General features: G+C 37.0%; 1 protein-coding gene across 1 annotated transcript; it reads left to right on the top strand.

Annotated features, from left to right (window-relative positions):
- Nucleotides 1-1702: 1702 nt before the first annotated feature.
- Nucleotides 1703-18476, top strand: LOC134532128 (F-box only protein 6-like). The gene is made up of 5 exons (XM_063368463.1): nt 1703-1872; nt 5445-5769; nt 8592-8814; nt 11147-11279; nt 16346-18476. The coding sequence occupies exons 2-5, from the start codon at nt 5469-5471 to the stop codon at nt 16616-16618; spliced, it is 930 nt and encodes a 309-aa protein (XP_063224533.1). The 5' UTR covers nt 1703-1872; nt 5445-5468; the 3' UTR covers nt 16619-18476.
- Nucleotides 18477-19346: the final 870 nt, after the last annotated feature.

Raw genomic sequence — 19346 nt, 5'->3', positions numbered from 1 at the left:
CTCAAAACTTGTAACAATCTGACTGTTCTTACTTCGGGGTGTTACGGGTGTTTCCACCAACCCTTTTCTTCACGAGGTACAGAGTGTTTTCTAAAAGCTGGCGTGCGACGTTTGAACGAGGCGAGTAGCCACAGATACAGTAACCACGCGCTTGGTGGTGGTTGATAACACCTAAGAAAAGAATTTTGGTGCTGCAGCTGGTTATTAATTTGATCACTGCTTATTTTCATAATCTTCATTATAGTCCATGGAAGCAGTTTAATGAGTTGTATGAAATGGAGTAAATACCCAGTGGCATTTTAATGCCCATAGTTTTTTTTATTTTTTAAAACTGTTTTACTTGTGTGGGTTTATAGTTCTTTTATATTTGGTTTTGAAGCCCAATATTTTTATGTTCACAACCAACCAATAAGTGAAGCATGACATTGTGAAGTCGGGAATCAGGAATCTACGAGCTACGAATATTCTTCGATGTTTGATCGATAAATATTTATATAGTATTTGTTAGTGGTGGCATTCCGTGGACTTTGCAAATAAACGAGTACTTGTGAACCGCTTGTATTTTGGCATGTACACACCCTCGCATAGCCCTTATCTCGTTACATTTGGAGAGTGTAATAGGGGTGCGCCCAATGGCCTCCCTGCTATCAGCCACGATGCATGCGAACCCTATTTTTTACAATAAAACCGCGACCTTAAGTGTATAAAGCTGCCCTGAAATGCATCCACACTCCAATCAAGATTAGCTACTAACATGCACACAGTGCAAAGGGGCTCAAGCTGGCGTAGCGTAATATGAGAGTATGCCAGAAAAGAAAAATTAAATTCTCAGAGAAGTTTAACCTAGAGAAATCTGAGTACTAAACAGTTACCAGAGACCAAATTGCGTTAGACTCTTATTCTCTCAACCTTCCTCTTCCCTACCCTGCTATTAGCAACCACGAGTCCGCAGACAATTCCTTTTCTTCTGTAGCGATCTACCCCTTCCTTATCCCGCACTTCTCGGACGTTCAGGGATACATCAAAATACTTAAATCAGGCTGTAAATACTTATAACAAACAAACCTTAACCTTACTGAGCTAAGTGAACATGTAAGTATTAACAGTAAAAAATTTGTTACGAAATTACTTCATTCAACATGGCGTCGAATAAGTGTAACAATTTCTTGAGTCTCTACAGTACAATGAATGCTGCGCTCTCTCTTGATTATGATGTTACCTACAAGTTTATCTTAATTTGAATGCCAGTATTCTAAAGTATTTTTTAAGTTACCATTATTTCTTGTTATTAGGTAGGTACTAAAAATGATAACTGGTATTACAGGATAGTTTTTCTATTATTAAGTATTAATTTATTTAAATATTTATAGGCTGTGTATGTCCTGTGATGTTCATTAAAACAATATCTACGGATTGAGCACGCTTATTCACCATATTTTTCGAAATTTTATGCCCCTAAAACAACAGTATTTCCGTTCACTAGTAATTATTCCGTCCCGATAGTAATTCTGTTCGCGCATGCGTTCGAGCAGCTGAGAGCTAACATTTCACTCCCAACGCTCCCAAAAACGTTCTTAAAGGAGTATGATTTAAAAAATGTACATATTAAAAATATTAAATGGCTTCGTTTGGGTTCATTTCATAATACATTTAAATTGAAATGTTTTCGTTCAAGTTTTTAACTATGCCGATGGCAACATGGAGTTAAACAGCATGGATGGCAACCCTGTACCATAATTATCTAATTGCGTCATTGGTCAGCTGCTTATCTGGACTGGAATTCATGGAAATAAATAAATATAATGATGAGAGAACGGTTGGAAGTGACGAAGTGCAGTTATAAGACAAGTATATAAGGGTATCACTTCCCAGGTAAGTGCTGTAATTTATTGTGTTAGAATGTTGGTGTCGATCTAAAACACCGTGATGGTTTTAACAATTAGGTTATGTTTAGGTTTTTGCTTCTAGATTGTTTTTGGATGCTTTTATGTTTGTCACTTATTTACTTTTACTTGTGACTCCTTTTATAACATTTTAAAAGATGAGTAAAGTATTGTTAGAATTACATTTATCGAGATTTAGCAAGGATGCACCCAGTTTTGACTTCGAGACTATATAAAATATTTATCCGTGATTAACCGGCCCTTTTTTTCCCATATACTTTATTTGAACTCGATTCTGCAAGCGGCCCTTAGAAAACTTTTGAAACATCGCAATGTCGTTTTACAGAAATAAACAATAGGGATGGGGTCAACAATCAGACCAATTACTTGTGAAAAACAGTCTCGGCTACGCTATTAATGAAACACAATTTAAGTCACTATAGCAAGCACAGGCGAAGAGGCTAATCTCTTGTAGAAAACAGTCTTGTCTATGCTAACAAAAAATAAAACACATCATGGCAACAGGAATATCTGTAGCATTCTAGTACACCTTTTTTGAAATTTTATTATTTTTTTTTCACAGAAAAGCAAGTTAACTTGAAATTTACTTATTATAATACTGTTGGTTGGTTAGGTTTACAACATTTAAAATACCTTTAAATATTGTGGATGGTTGGTTAGATTATGTAAGTGGTAATACTTGGATATTATGATTTTTTTAGAACTGAAAGAAAAAAATCTGAAAACATGGTTTTCACACACTACACATGTCCCTAATTTTACTCTGAAGGGATGGTTTCGTAATTCCTATTAGTTTGTGAAAACATTAAAATTTTATATCTTTCATTACAATACCTGTGCTTTTACCCTGCCGCCACCATTCATTGTTTACCTGCAAAAAAATAGGAATATATGTTTTCCATATACTTCAGATGTTTCTGAATTAACCCTGAAAGGAAGGTTTCTTAATTCCTACTGGTTTGTGAAAAAATAACATTTTACAGCTTACATTACAATACGCACGTATTCATGCTATTGCCGACATTCATTGTTCACCCCCCCTTTTGTTTAAAAATTATCTTTGGAGAACTTTACTCAATGTAGATGTAATATTGAAATTTGTTTAAATACTGTAATGGTTGTATTGCAATTGTAAGGAATTTTTAATTCTTATATTTCATGTGTGTTATTTTATTTGATTAAGTAATTGTATTACGAAATGTTTGTTTTGTTACATTGCATTTAAAGTGGGTTTTATTTTGAGTCACGTTGCAATGGACGAGTCTAATGGGAAGCGAAAATTTGAATTGGTTTTCCTAACGTTCATTTTTTGAGAGGAATACATGCTGTGCAGTGAAGTAGCTGACACATTGAATTTTACAGTATTTTCAAGGAATTCATTGATTACAGCCGTTGTATATTCTGTGTTTGATATGGCTGGTGTGTCATGTATCCCAGTCTATTCCTGGATCCTGAAAGCTTGATCCTGATAGCATGATCCTGTTGGCTTGATTCTGTGGTTCACGATGCTTGCAGTTTTAGTTCAGTATGTCGGAAGATCCTGCACAGGAAAGAAATTGTGAAATAAGAATTATGATTGTAGGTTAAAAAATAATTCTTTTTATTCGACTTACAATCATAATCCATTATTGTAAGCCACCAGGATCATGCCATCAGAATCTTTCGACGTACTGAACTAAAACAGCAAGCATCATGTACCACACAATCAAGCCAGCAGGATCATGCCATCTGATGAAGCCTTCAGGATCCAGGGATAAACTTCAATATATATGAAACTGAAAAAAATACCATATTTTTAATTCTTCATAGCTGGCCACAGTTGTACTAAACAAAAAGATAACACAATCGTGGGCAAAAAATGAATAGCGGTCGCAGTGTGAAAAGCAGGTATTGTAATGTATGCTTAAAACTGTTATTTTTCACGAACCTGTAGGAATTAAGAAACAATCCCGTCAGGTTAAATTTAGGGATGTGTGTAGTGAGTGATAATCATGTTTTCCAATTTTTTTCTTTCCGTTCTAAGAAGCCCTTCTATCAGAGTATTAACTATGTTAGCTACTTTAAAACTACAGTAAATTGTTTAAAAATTGGTTCAAAATGACCTATATAAAAGTAAACTTCTATCGTCGCGGCTTTTCTGTAACAAATAATAAAATTCCAAATTTTTTTAAAATTTTAACTAGGCATTGGAAGGGGGGGGGGGGAAGAGTCTTGGCCCCGGCTGTAATGTACTGACATTAAACATACATGTGTTTAAAAAAAAACAGCCGTCTTTAAAAAAACAGCCATCCTTAAAAAAAACAGCCGTCTTTAAAAAACAGACTTGTCTATGGTGTATTTGTAAGAATCTTTGGAGACCCACAGAATCATGTTGTAGCTAGTATCAAGTAAACTGTAGGGTGGCGACAATAGGATCAAGTATATCTCTCATTAAAGCACAATGTAAATTTACATCACTAAAGAAACACAGGCGATCAGGCTAATCTTTCATGGAAAACCGCCATTTCTACACTTACATATCAAATAAAGCACTCGGTAATGATGGCTGCATCATTGCACAGGCTACCTAATGTAACCTATAAACTATAATTTGTCATAAACCAGTAGGAATTTCGAAACACTCTTTTCATGGTAAATAAAGAAATGTCTGTAGTGTTCACAAAACACCATTCAGAATTTTATTTTTTTTATCAATGGAAAAGCTACAATGTTACATCTTTAACCTAACATAACAAACTGTTCACACAGTTTTCAAGTATTTGGAATTTTGCGAACTTAACCTTATCAATCGTTTGCACTACTTTAAAGTAATTTTATTATAGCTAACATAACGTAACCAACCATTCTCACGATTTTACACTGTTTATAATGTAGGTACCTAACATAACCGATAATTAAAAATTTGGTAAATTACTTGAATTATCACAACACCCTCTTAGATATAATTGGAAAATATGTCGGGAAATTAAAAAAAAATATATTTTTTTTTGAGTTTTTTCATATTGTTTACAGAAACGTAGATCACCTTCAGAATTTCCATTGTGTTCCTACTACTTTGATCGAAGTGCATCACAAGGGATCATTGGTAACCTAGCCTCTTAAGGGCTCCGTCTACCCGGGCACACATACGGTGCGCAGAGCTTCAGGAAAAAACAACGGGATTTGATAACTACTCAAGATATCCGAGTGGGGTCTGCTTACGAAAAGCATTCAAGAGTTCGCCCGAGGGCCGAAAAGTACTTTCGAATTCGGATTAAGTTTTTAAACAGTGCTTCTAGATGAGTGTAAATGGCTAAAACGCGTGTTTTCGGAGTAATTTTTAGGCGTAAAACAACCGGTGCAGATTCTGCAAAGCACTTGAGGGACTTGCATTGCACCTTTATCTTCATTTCTCCGCCATATAATGTTACGGTCGCCGCTCAGTGCACGACGAGAAGACTGCGCGCCAGTCCAGAGGAGACACCGCGCGAGCGTCGCGCTAATCATCCCGCCACTGACGAGGCGGGCCCCTTGATAACGGAATGTCTGCTCGTGTCGCAGGGAGTTCCCCAGCAGACGGCCGCCATGTCCCAGGGTGACGTGAACGGGTACGTCCTGAGCGGGGTGGTGATCCCGGAGGAAGTGCTGGTGCACCTGGTCAGCTTCGCGGACCTGCCCACCCTGCTGGCCTGCCGCCTGGTGTGCCGCGTGTGGCGGGAGCTGGTTGACTCGCAGGCGTTGCGTCGCAAGCTGAAGCGCGAGGGGCACCGGTACCATAGCAGCCGGGCCGTGGACGTCTCCGCCGACCTGCCCTTGGACCTGTACTGCTCCATCTTCGACAAGGACCCGTACGGGAGGAACCTGCTGAAGAACCCCTGCGGGGAAGGTGGGCCGCGACACCCTGACATTCTGCCCCAGCCCCTTCTTGTCAACCACATCGACAAACCCTGAATTAGCGAAGCTTATAAATGGACGGTGTTACGTAAAAAAAGTTTCAACCCACAACCATTTTCAGCTGAATAAATTGAGCTCAAAGTTGAACACACAATAACTGGTATTGTGGCAGTGCGTTGGAATGTTTGGTCGCAAGATGGCATAGTAGCAAGGAATGTCGGTTAAAAAAATTTAGCTCAATTAAAAGTGTCATTTTACCTACACAATTATTTCAATAACTTTTTTTTTTCCTTTTGTTGGTTAACTCATTTGTGCATAACACCATCCAAATACAAGTGTAACTTAGGCCGGTATTCCAAGACCCAAAAATAAGGGTTTCTGCGTTGAATATGCCACACCTGAATGAACTCTAACCGTATTCCTAGAACACGATAGGACACGGCCGGTCCCTTATTTTTAGGGATCGAATTTTGGTGTCCTGTCCGTTGCCGATCTGTTGCCGAAATTCCGCGCATTGATTTCCTCCAGATGGCAGACTCGTGTCTGGCGCCATTAACTTGTGTACAGTCAAGATAGCTGGTGTGCCAAATGAATCATCATGATAGTGAATCTATCCGGGAATAAATTTTGTACACTTTATTGGTCAAAAAAAGAAATAATCGCAACTTTAGAAGTACATGTTAAAATTTGAAAGGTGGTTCTATAATTGTATGATTGTGCTGCTATCTCCAATATTTATGCCATAACAATTATATCTATGGTTGTGAAATCCATTAGAATGTGTTAAAACAATTTTTTAGCCTTTCGCAGGGTACTGCTTATTAAAACGTTTGTTGATTTGTTTCATTACTGTTGTATCCCAACAAGGCAGTGATTATTCGTTACTTCACCCAAATGCCTTGGAATACCGCCCTTAGTTTACTTTTATTGTCTCAATTCCATGCTCACACATGCAACTTAAACACACCACTTTGTAAACAAATGTTTTCACCCATATTTAAAAGCAGAAAAAAAATTATGTACATCAAATTCAGAGGTGTCATTATTTTGATTGCATTAAATAAAGACACATTTGTGACACTTATGTAAATGAAGCATTTCTTAAATTGCATACAACCATTTATTTTAAACAAACAAATCATAACTATACAAAAAAAAATTCTGCTTTATATAAGGTGATCATTCTTTACTCGACATCAACAGCAGCTAAAGAATGTTTTAAAAAAAATTATATTTATTTTTATAATTACTACTTAAGCGGAAATCGCCACTATGTTGCTTTGTCACAGGTATTGGGCAAAAGTGGGAAAATTTAACTAAATAAATTTAATCTTAGTACAGGCCTTATTACATATATTTTTTTTTGGACAGGACATTGAAATATTATAAGTGGTCTTTTTGTTTGTAATGGCTTTAGGGTCGTGTCGTCTGGAAAGTAAAAGCAAACCGTAACTAAATAGAAAGGTTGGTTAGGTCAGCTACATAAATAACACATGAATCACAGATCCTTGTAATATTTCAATGCCCCTCCAGCAACCAGTGTGGTATTGTTTCTTCGTGCAGATACAATTTATTTAGTATACCTATTTATCTCTTTGGGTTCCAATAAGCTGCAAACACAGAATTTACCAAAATTGTATTGTAACGATGTGAGAATAAATTTCTGTCATATCATGCCTAATATTTGCATAAGTAACTTAAAATTAAAGTTATAACACAAAAGTGAAAGGTTCAAGATGGTGTTTATTGATTCCCTTTAACTGGCCTTACAAGTGATATGTACTGTATTTACTGGAAAATAACATGACTGAATATGGTGCAGCGCCAAAATTTGTGATCGAGAATTTATGAGAAAGCTTTTTTTTATTGGATATTGGAATTTAAAGTATGTAGCACTTAAAAATGGTTTAAATTAGTAAATTTATTCCAATATTTCCCAGACAATTTCTGGTGCCACTTTTGTCCGTATAGTGATTTGCACGGTCTGTTTTTGAAACACTGAGCCGCAGTTAGAAAAGAAAATTGTGTGTTTATGATTAGTTCAAGAGCGGTGGCTGTTCGGAAAGCGAACATTGTGGTGATACACAGTGGTCATCGTCTGGGAGGGTGGTAGAGGAGGGGAAAGGGGGAGGGGGGGTGGTTGCCTCCCACAGAAGCCACAGCGAAGAGAGACAGAGAGAACCCACAGACTAACTTCATTCGCACCCTCCCCTCCATCCTGCATACCTCACCTGCCGGAGGTACAGGAAGCCCCGGACTAAAGTGGCACAAGTGACGCAGTTTACAGGCAGATCGCGTGTGGTTTGGTTTTTCAACTAATATCGTATAAGTGACACATTTAAGAGAGAGAGAGAGAGACATTAGTTTTTCAACCAAACTGTCCCCGATGGCAAGGTGCAAGTGCTATCTCTCCTGTAGCAGCTCGTCAAGAGGTGCCAAAGGAGAAATGGGTTAGGTTTACTCGCGAAAAAAACTTGAACAGTTTGGTGTGATACACGAGCTTGCGATTATAACACGACCGCCAATTCCAGTTTCCACGGTTCTGGTAGAAATAATGACTTTGTATTTAGTATTTGTATATACTTGATATAAGTTTTTGGACCATTTTTGGCCATTGCAAAAACTTTTTCTGTTGAAGAAAAACTAAAAAATGGCATATGTCCAAAAACTTACATCAAGTCATGCACTCCCATTGCACAAATCTTTCAAAGATAACATGAATACAGATTAGTTAACTGTATTTTAAATAGTGTGAAGGCGTGCATGTGTTTTGAGCCGAGAGCAGACGTAGCGAGGACGGGGACTTGTTGCCAGAGGGCCTGAAGCACTGGACCGTGCTGCGGGACGGCGGGGACCGCCTCGTGGTGGAGACTGCCCCGGGGGGCTGCGACCCCGTCCCGGCCGAGGCGGGCGGCTCGTCCTGCTTCGCCACGTCGTACGGGGACTGCAGCAAGGAGCAGTGGGTGGACCTGGTCCGGGCGGGGGTCCCGGCACGCGTACTGGACGGGCTCCGCCCCGCCGTGCACGTCGGCGAGTGGTGGGCACCTTGTCCCGTGGTCTAGAGCAGGGACGTCGCTGGTCGACATCTCTCACGTGTCTCGTCACAGTATCAGTAGAGACCTGAATAATTTGCGGGTTCATTTCGTGAAACGCTACAATTCAAATAATTATACCTTAGTGCTGCTTCCGTCATTGGTTCACCATTAATCTGGAGGACTGAGGGCCGATTAGAGACCCCTCGCTCGTGGAAGTGTCGAATCACAGGCCACCCAGTCGTGACGACTCACAAGTCAGCAGCCAATGAACAGTTGGCATTATCCCCGAGTGTGTAGAGGATATTGGAGTCTATCCTGGAGGTCGTTGAAACAGCGAATTTTTCCGGTCTCTAAAGTATCAGCCTTGACCTCGCCACAACTCTTGACTCGAATGTGTCGTTCTTTGTCACTTTCGATGTCGCGAAGCTGAATTCGGTTTCGATATTCGATTATTTCAGTCAGTATACGTATTTAACCCTTTCCTGCCTGGCGGTACTTGTGAGTCCCACAATGTTTGAAGCCCCATAGAAATAGTGTGTGCATGTTTGAAACCACATGCTGACTGTCGGGACCTCTGGGTCCCTGTATAGCTCCGCTCTGCCAGTTGTCGAAGAAGTTCGATTGACAGCCAAGAGGTTGCAGCACTAAAACGGCAGCACTGCACCAGTCTGGAGCGCCCTTTTTTTTGTTTGTTGAGCTGGACATATGATAAATGCCTGTCAGGACTTAAAAGTCCCATCATTAAAAAAAATATTAAATATAAATAAAAAAATTTGAAAAAAATTATGGCCTCCTTTTATGCCTACTTAAATATAAAAATGAAATAAAATTTACAAAATTCAATTTTTTTACATTTCTAGGCAGGAAAGGGTTAATCCATTTCTAATGGAAATAAATGGCATTATTTAAAACACTATTGTTTATTTAATTTTTACTATACTGTAATTGAATTATTTTAAGACGTTATACTTTAAAAAAATCCATATGGCAACTGCATCACAATTTTTGACTTGATATGTTAGTCTCGGCATACTTGGAAGTCAGTGTGGCGTGAAGATATTGCACTGGACATGTTGACCCAAATTGTAAAATCAACAATCTTTATTTAACTTGTCAATGTCAGCACGTGAAGATGTCACACACCCGTAGTCTATAAGCTTGTTAACGATAAAGGGCTATGTTGGCTCAGACGTCAGATGCCTGTTCTCTTTTATGCACGAGTTATCGAACTAGTGATAGGTGGAACATTATTATTTGTTGTTGCCCCACTTCTTTGAGCAGTCACATTAATCTGTGTGTGATAATCATTTATGTTTCACTGCATGTTTCTCAGTCTCTTTAAAGCTTCCATTCAGAAGTTTACAAACCTTACGTAATTGTAAAAATATATTACATCTAAGCTTATGCAAATCCTTCTTTTTTTATTTGCAATCAATTTTGAATCAAATATCAAATTAATCAAGAATATCAAATATTTTTCAAATGAAATTTAAAGATACATGAGTCCAGTTGAAAGAAAGCAAAAATACAGTGAAATATAAGAAAGAGAAATGTGTGGAATCATAATAGTGTAATCATCTAAAATTGCTAGATCAAAAGAAATAAATTGTTATGCATTTTTTTAAACTAGAATAATTGAAATTTGAAAAATTTGTTTTTTAATCCAAATGATACAAGAAAAAAAGAGTAATTTTAATATTTTGAAATCATAATCACGTATTATTTGTTGTATATAAAAATCATGTATGTACGTACTATGTAGCAGAAAAATTCAAAGTTCTCATTCTTTTTTGTTTCATACATGTTACAATTTTTTTTTTAATGAAGTCACACTTTACTGTATCCACTGGTAATGAATAATAATAAAAAATTTAATTTGAAATGTATTGAATATCAAATTATTCATAAATATAAAACCCTTTTAGAATACCCACTAGCCCTTTCAGTTTATGGGGTAAAGTGCTTCCCAGAACTAGTACATATTTGTAGAGACCGGAAAAATTCACAAATTCATTTCGCGATAGGCTAAAATACAATTAGTTATACCTCAGTGCTGCCTCTGCTATTGGCTCACAGCTCGCCTGGATGACGCTGGGCCAATGAGAAAAACCCAACCAAAGCTTTATCGAATCACAGTCTGCTACGTTGGGACGTCTCAGAAGACAGCAGCCTATGAGTGGGTGATATTTGACCGAATGTACGCAGAACAGTGGAGTTCATCCCGTAGGTCATTGAACCCGCAAATTTTTCCGGTCCCTACATAGGTGCCTTTGAAGTTGCAGTTGAGCGTCTTTTGACTTGTGAACTGCTATTTGTTTGCTCTCCCGCTCGCAGGTACGCCAATAGGTTCGACTGTGGGGCCATGTACTCGCTGACAGTGTCGCTGTGCGATGCCGGCAGAGTCGCTCTGGTCCAGCACACGTGCCGGAAGCAGATGGCCGACGGGGAAAACACGTCGTGGACCAAGGTGAAAAGTTCATTTACAAATTTTTTGATGTGACAAAGTCTAATAAATTGATGAACGCCGGCTGCACGCATGAATAAGTGTCCCATTGCGCTGTGTCCCGTTATGCTCATTGTACGCTTGCGCCACATCTATCTCTCTTCAACTCGATTGGAACAACCATCGATTTGACTTTTTCAAGGCACATTAAACTTGAAACACTCCTATTCATTTCCTACTTTTCCTATTATCGTCCTATCCCAGGGTGACGATTTGTCGGGAAATTCGGGAAAACCTGGAATTACCCAGGAATATTTTGCCTCTGGAAAAATACTGGAAATACCCAGAAATTTATTCACCCCTCGGGAGATTTGCTATTCTTCCATACTGTAATAATTATCGTCTAACATTAAAGTCGTTAATTATGTACATCTGCAATTGATATCGAGATTGAATATATATTAAATAGCAATGGATTGTGTAATAAATATTTATTTTTAGAATAAGAGACGACATGGGAGAGTCAGCATCCACAGACGAAAGCGTGATCGGCAATCCTGACGCCATTCATGTTTACGTGTGTGATTGTGATGCTCAGAGAAACGTTTGCAGAGCCTGAAGCCAGAGCGCATTAAGATTGTTTACCGTGCGTAGTTGCAATTTTCTTAATAATAAAAAAAAAAGTTCAATATTTTATTTATTGGATAATTTATGGATTCATTTTATTAAATTTTCATACGGTATATCTTTTAACTAATTGTTGTTGGTTTTATAACAGCTAATACTTTTTTAGGTGTAAACTTTTATCTTGTAAATAGTTGGCAACACTTCATCTAATGTACCAATATCATTGTATCTGCAATGTGCATTTGCGCGGAAAGTAACGTAATTCGGCATTTTGTTAGGATATGTTTATGTAGGCAGGCTTGGAAGTAAATTTAAATTTTAAGTATAATTTAGTATTACAAAGAACGCATAGACTTAGTATAGAAAATGAGTTAAATATTCTGGAAAAATAAAAATAAATTTCTGGAAAACCTGGAAATACCCAGGAATTTTATTCTAGGGTTGGAGTAGTCACCGTGCATCCTTAACAGAATAACACAGATTGGAAGAAGTTAAATAGCAAACATGTATAAAAGTTATAGTTATAATAATCTCTTCGTTAAAGTAATAAACATATTTGAATTAATGAGTGCAAATAAAAGTAAATTTATCAATTGAATTGTAGATTTCATTTCACTCCTCCTTTGTATCCATACAAAATAGTGATAATTCAATAAAAATTATTTCAATTTTTGTTCATAAAAGTATGCAATCATTTCATCAATGTTTTGTTACGACGTCACGTTAAACTATCGTCCGTAAACCGACTTTACAGACAACCAATTTTTTTAATAAACAATTTAAATACAATTTAATCATTTAGGTACGTGGTGGGGGAACTGGCTGAGGGCAAGACAGCAGGGGAGAAGTAGAAATGACGCTGCACACTTACACACTTGCGTATATTTTTTTTGATCTGAGACCTCAGCCAAGCACAGTTTTGTTTCCTATACCTGATCATATAATAAGCAAGAAGTTTAACTTGTCACGTGTGGACTCCACACACACACACGTTGGTTTTTATCACAGGTTTGCTACCCGCTCTGAAAAAAAAAAAAAACTAGCGAGGGAAATTTTAATTTTTTTGGCCAGAGATTTGTGTGGACACCCTGCATAGAAACTGGATGCTCCCCCTCCAGAGGACCTGGTTTGAGTGTCGGGTGCGGTTGTCACGATTTCGGGTCTTTATTTTCCTTGGCACTCCAGGCAAGTGGCGGGATACCGACCAACACGGCCCATACCAGTGGCGGATCCAAGGGGGGGCACCAGGGGCAAGTGCCCCCCCCCCCCCCCCGCCGGGGAAAACCAGTTGTCTGCTACGTTAATATTGCCGACAAAAATGATTGTTTCTGAAACCAATAAAATTTTTTAGTATAATTAATGAATTTCTTGTAGAATCATAAAATCTGGTGGTTGGATGTTATGTGTAGTGTGAGTAGATAAGACATTTTTTTTCTCTGGATATTCTGAAATCCTAGTGTGCCCCCTCCGAGGTGAACCTCTGGATCCGCCACTGGCCCATACTCATTGCGGACAGCATATAGAAGCTCAGGCCCGTTTGCTTAGTTTCTTTGTGCCCTGACCAACTCTTCTTCCTGAACCGTCCGTTCCCGTAACCAACCCTTCTTGCGTGATGTACGATTTCTGCACCCCGCGTGAAAGAGCCCAGAGTTTCCGTTGTGTCTTTGCAGTTTTACCGGGGCCCAACTTAACTATTTTTAGTCTAGAGTTAAGAGTGAGGCGAGTTAGGTATGGCATGGCTGGACAATCACCAAACAAACTACGTGATGCATGCTACCCTTCCTGCATGGCTGAAACACTGTATGATTAGGCATGTATGCTTCGGCTTGAGACACATTTAGTCTTCCGTACTTGGACAACCCCCCCGCCCCAAACACGCTTGTTTTAATTCAGGTTAGGAAAAAAAATCTGATGTCATGACCAAAAATATCTGCTCCGATATTCCTCGAACTGTTACGTTAAGCTTATCAGCCTGCCGGTGGGGAACGTAACCAGGGACATTGCGTGGTCCTTTATGTGGAAACGTAATTTGTTTAATCAACAGACATTTTGCTGACCAGACAATTTCCGGGAATGTTAACCTGTCTGTTGATTGATGATTTGCCGTACACATGAGATGACCATGAATAATGGCCATTTCTTGTTAAAGTTGTGTGCTCATGAAATCTGTTTCTGATGTTTGTGTATCATGACTTGAACAGTTGTTTTGTTTTCTTAAAATTCCTCATTTTTACATGTTAGGAAGTGGATAGACTCACCAGGTTGCTATAAAAGTAGAGGTGTACTGATTAGTATATACATTCATTTGAATCTGCCGACATGCATTGCTTCATCGGAAAACAAACTGTATCTGCGGCATACTGGCCGTCGATAATGCTGTATTTTTATGAACAAAGTACTTCTACGATAGGAGTTTATCTAAATTTTGGAAACAACGGGGGAAATAAAATACCATGTTTTTCTTTCATATGGTGTTTATAATAGTAAAACATAATTACTGAAACAAGAATATAATGTTTCATAAAACAATATTTTTGTAATGTTAAATTGTGTGTGTTTTCATTTGGTTAAAAAAAATTTCAAGTGAGTGGACAGGTTATTTTCACTCATGAAAATGTAATGTAACTGAGGAAATGGTCTTTACAATCATGCAAAAGTCTGAAATAAACATGTCCTCACTGGAAGCCAACGTAATTTTGCAATTTCCTGCAGTCTTTGTTTCTGACGCCCTAATTCAGTTTACAGTCACATTTTAAATATGAACAGGTAACACAAAAATCAGCATGTCCCTATGAATTCTATTTCATATTAGGTTTAGTTTTACTTATATATAAATGTGTGTATATTTAATTTTATTTAAATTTTACTGTTAAATAATTAAAATAAGTTCCCGCATTCTGTTAGTTTAGCTGCTGTTTGTACTATTTGGCATAGATTATCAGACAATGCCGGATGTTGTCAGGTGACGCCATAGCTGGCGAGAGGGGATTTTTTTAATATTTGGGTTTGCCCTGATCGGATGAAAATTACCAGTCTATTGTTAATAGAATTCGTAGAAAACCTTGCAAGTTACATGATACGCACAAATCATGCTTACAGAGATTGCTCTGTTCACTTCTTCTAAACTACACAATCATTTTTGATGCTGTTTCTACATTATTTAGAGAATTTCTTCTGGAAGGTTTATGTGTAAAATATATTCATATTAAAATTAATGATGGTAGAAAAGAAAACTGTATTTTTTCTAATCAAGTCGTAAAAAGATGCTTTTAGGGTGCTTACATGGCTTACGCTGACTGATAATGTACTACATAATTGTAGGTCTTATAAAAGTCCAAAGAAAAGTCTGCACAGCATATGTCTCTCCTAAGGATGACTCAAAGTAACCATTTTTGTGTTTCAAAATTGATTTAAAAAAAGAGTTATTTGCGAAGCTATTTTGACTGACATAGTATTAATCCTTATCCAATTAAACATGTTAGTTATCTTGGGCATTTAATTTAGATCAGAATTTACCTTAATGCCATATCATATACGATCCATCATTTTAATTCTGCGGATTCTATTAATGCTTCTGTTTCAGTTTAAATTACTTCAATTCCCAGTACAACTGTCTTTTTCAATGACAATAAATAAAGTAGAGGGTCAAACATTCAGTGTTGCAGGAATAGATTTAAGCATTGAGTTCTTTTAACGTGTGTAGCTCTTTCGCATGTGACTTCTAAACAAAATTTGTTTGTGTTGTCTCGTTAGAAAAAAAGCTGTCAACATTTTTACCAAAGAAATTCTCTAGTCATGGGCAGTACATGCTAGTATGTATATAATTTTTGAAAACACAGAACACTTACAGGAACTTGATACTTATAATCACTTATTAAATGTATATACCACATCCATGCAAAGTTGGGGCGGGTCAATATTTGTTAAATAATTATTTAAATATTTGTTTTTGGTTTTTCTAAGGGATGTCGAAATTGACTTGGAAGTTGTTAATTGTAAAATGTTAAAATATGATATACGTAACAAAAAATTTAAATTGCAGCATCTTAGTTGTGCTTGTATTCTGGTTATGACTGAAGGAAGTCTGACATGCACTTTTCCTATAAATACGAGAATTTTAACCTTTTAATAAAATGTTTGTAGTATTAAATATAATTGATAAACTTTTCATCAGGAATTGATTGTAATTTCTCTGAAAAATTTACATTTACTAGTAGTTTCTTTGTGCTGTACTCTTAATTAGCTCACACTTCTAATATGTATGTCATAGTCCAAAATTATGCTACTTTTCATTGAACTGAAGGATATAAAAAAATTCAGTAAATACTTTTAACTCAACTTTGGCTTTCATTAGGATTACAAATTTTTTTATTCAATATGTGGATGATTGTGAAAAAAGTTTTGTTAGTAGTTTGTATGATAATCTGTGTAAAATAAAGTCAATTTAATTGTGTGTTTTCTAGAAAAGTCACATATTTGAAAACTACCCGGTCGGCGTTCGCTACGTACGCTTCTGCCACAAAGGCGTCGACACAAAGTTTTGGGCCGGCCATTACGGGGCCAAGATGACTGGTTCTTTTGTTATCCTCACCTTCTTGCGAGACAAAAGTGGTTGTGGGTGTGAAGATTCTGACAACGACGGGCCAACTTCGGGGGATGAGGTCGTAAGCTTGGATTCAAGCAGCTGTGAAGATTTCTTTAGTGACGAGTTCTCCAGCGAAGAAGATCATTCATGATCTATTCTGTGTGGGTTGGTCATTGGTGCATTGGTTTACTTGTCCTGTGCATCTTAGACTTTTTTTGTACCTACAGAGCTACTGCATAAAAAAAATATTCGAAGTCAGCTGAAAAGAAAATTGCATGTAATTTTTTTTCAAATAGGTAATGATCATAAGATTTCACATATTTGAAATATATTAATAATATATTCTTTTTACTGTGAGCTTATTGCATTATATCTAGTTGCATTTGGTTTGTAACGTCTACTTCATTTGTGTTCTTTACGTCGTTAATCTCTACCTGCGATGTTCTGTGTGATCACAATAATGTGAGGTCTGTTATGTTTGTGAATGTGTATGTATCACTGTAAATAATATACTTGTACAGTTATGTACATAAAGATTTTTCCTGTAAGGAGGCTAGAAGGGTTCTTTCTAAGTGCCTCAAAAGGAACCAGTAAATTTATTTTTAGGTACTAACCAACATAGTAAGTAAAATAAAAAAAAATTGTGAATAGTTTTGTGATGTATTTTTGTTATATGTAACTTAGTTCTAGTTCTATGTTTTTTCTAAACTCCTCTTAAGTCTTGTCCTGAAACAAGTACCTTGTGTGTCGTACTGTGGTTGAAGTGTCACATGTTACTCATTAGTGGCTTTGAAGCTTGGTGGATTAACCAGCTATTGTCCTTCGCTTCTAAACATTCAGTCTGTCTCCTCCTCTGACTTGCATTAGAGATATTTATTCTGCTTTGGAAACACTTATTCATTATTAGCGCAAAAAGGTGTAAAACATCATGAGAATAATTTTGTGTCTCAAAATTTTGATGGACGGAAGCAAAATTGTGTATTGCTTATCGTCAACTCAAATTAATGTCTGCAATATCAGCAGTTAGTTACAAGTTAAAGCAAAAAATTTGAAGTTTGAGCAAAATAAAAGTTAGTGCTAAAAAGTGTCAAAATATGTTTGGTTTTGTTGTTACCAACTATCCTAATAAATTTTTATGAATTTTTTTCTGACTTTGCTTTTGGTTAGTGTTAGTGCCATTCAGTTGAAACTGTGAAGATGTAGAAACAAACATAGAGTAGCACTCTTTAATCTGGTTTTTATAATAAAGTAATTAAATACCTATACACAATTTTACAAATGAAGTACGTCAGAAAATGTGGAACTAAATGTATTAAGTGCAAGAATGATTAGGTTATTATTCATTATAATTTTGAAATGTTTAACAGTGATGCTGCCCTACTACCAAGAAACTTTTCAGTTTAAGTTTGCACGTAGTTTTATTTAATATTTTCTATTATTTTTAGTTTTGATGCTCTTGTAACTCCAAAAAACACTGTTGTACTTATTAAGCATTTTTTTAGAAAACAAATCATTCTAAAACAAGAGGATGTTACCGTTTTATTTTACGCCAGTTGAGATCTGCTCCATCAGCTTCCATCACGTAGATTTGCAATTGTAGACACTGAGGAATCAAGATGACTGATTTGTCTGTCATGCTTTCCTTTTTGCAAGCTAAACTATACTCTGGGAATAAGAGAACTAATGTTGACTGTGAAGACTACTACTCATTGTGTGAGGAATACAGGCCACAACTGGCCTGGAACTATGTACAGTAATGTGATAGCTGATGCTCACGAAGCTGTAGCCGGTATATTCCACCATCAGGCTGGACTTCATAGGGATGGTAAACTGTTTATTGGCTGTCGTTTCTGTTAGGCGCCACCTCCACATTTCATCGATCCACGTGAGATTCGCACGACCAATGGCAGAGTGATTATTTTTGGAGACATTCTTTTGTCTCTATGTTGTATACCAAGATGTTTCCGGGAATACTGCAGCCTGTTTTTACTAACTCGTATAAGTATAATGGAGCTCTCGGTATTGATGTAATAATTTATTTCGAAATTAAATTATGTATGTTAAAGCCAGCTTTTAATTCTGCAAGATTTTCATTTTCATTCACAATTATTTTTAAATAAAATTTAATTGTAGATAAAACCAGATTTATTGGGTAGAATAAGTATAGTTTTAGAATTAAAAAAAGAATAACAGATAAGAGTTTAATTTTTTTTAGGGGAGGCCTGATCAAATTTGGGCTAGGTATTTTTTAAAAATGTGAATGCCCATGATAACAGTTATAGATACCTGTTGTGACTACTCAAATAGTCCCTACCAAGCTGTGGGAGGTTTAGTAAGTTACTGGAATATTCTGTGTAGCCGAAGTTCATTTTTTCAACTCCGTAGCGGGACAGCTCTGTGTACGTGGGCTCGTCTGTGTTGACGTGACACTGACTGCTGCGTGTCGGCTGGACAGAGCTCGGAGCAGAGCTTTTTCTTTTTTTAAATCCCCGTGGGCAGCCTTGCACAAAGAAATGAAACTTCTGTCGGTAGCTGGCTGATAATTTAAATTGGGTTCCTACGATAGAAACTAACTGCTCTTAGTTTATTATATGAATTCACCGTTTAAATCCAACATCTATGAAATCGTGACCTTCCGAAACACGAGGATGGTGACTTGTGTTTATGTGAGATTTCGGAAAACCATCCCCATTCCCATTCCCACACCCTTGGAATTATCGATATTGCATTGTTGATGCTGTCGTTATAACCCTGTCTGTTGAGTGGGCCCATATCTTCTAGCAAAAAAATTTTGAATTTTGGATGGGATTTTAAATCCAAATTGTTAGAATTTAACTACTTGGCAACTAATTGATTAGTAACCGAGAATTGAACTGTGC

Source organism: Bacillus rossius, chromosome 5 (assembly GCF_032445375.1).
Source record: "Bacillus rossius redtenbacheri isolate Brsri chromosome 5, Brsri_v3, whole genome shotgun sequence".
Classification (NCBI taxonomy): domain Eukaryota; kingdom Metazoa; phylum Arthropoda; class Insecta; order Phasmatodea; family Bacillidae; genus Bacillus; species Bacillus rossius.
The sequence above is the reverse complement of the archived record's forward strand: the minus strand, read 5'-3'. Positions and strand labels throughout refer to the sequence as shown.

Bases quoted from the DNA above. Each gene is read 5' to 3' on its own strand.
- LOC134532128 (XM_063368463.1), top strand. From the start codon at position 5,469: ATGTCCCAGGGTGACGTGAACGGGTACGTCCTGAGCGGGGTGGTGATC. The intron at 5,770-8,591 runs GTGGGCCGCGAC...ACTTGTTGCCAG, and splicing joins GAAGAACCCCTGCGGGGAAG to AGGGCCTGAAGCACTGGACC. The intron at 8,815-11,146 runs GTGGGCACCTTG...TCCCGCTCGCAG, and splicing joins GCCGTGCACGTCGGCGAGTG to GTACGCCAATAGGTTCGACT.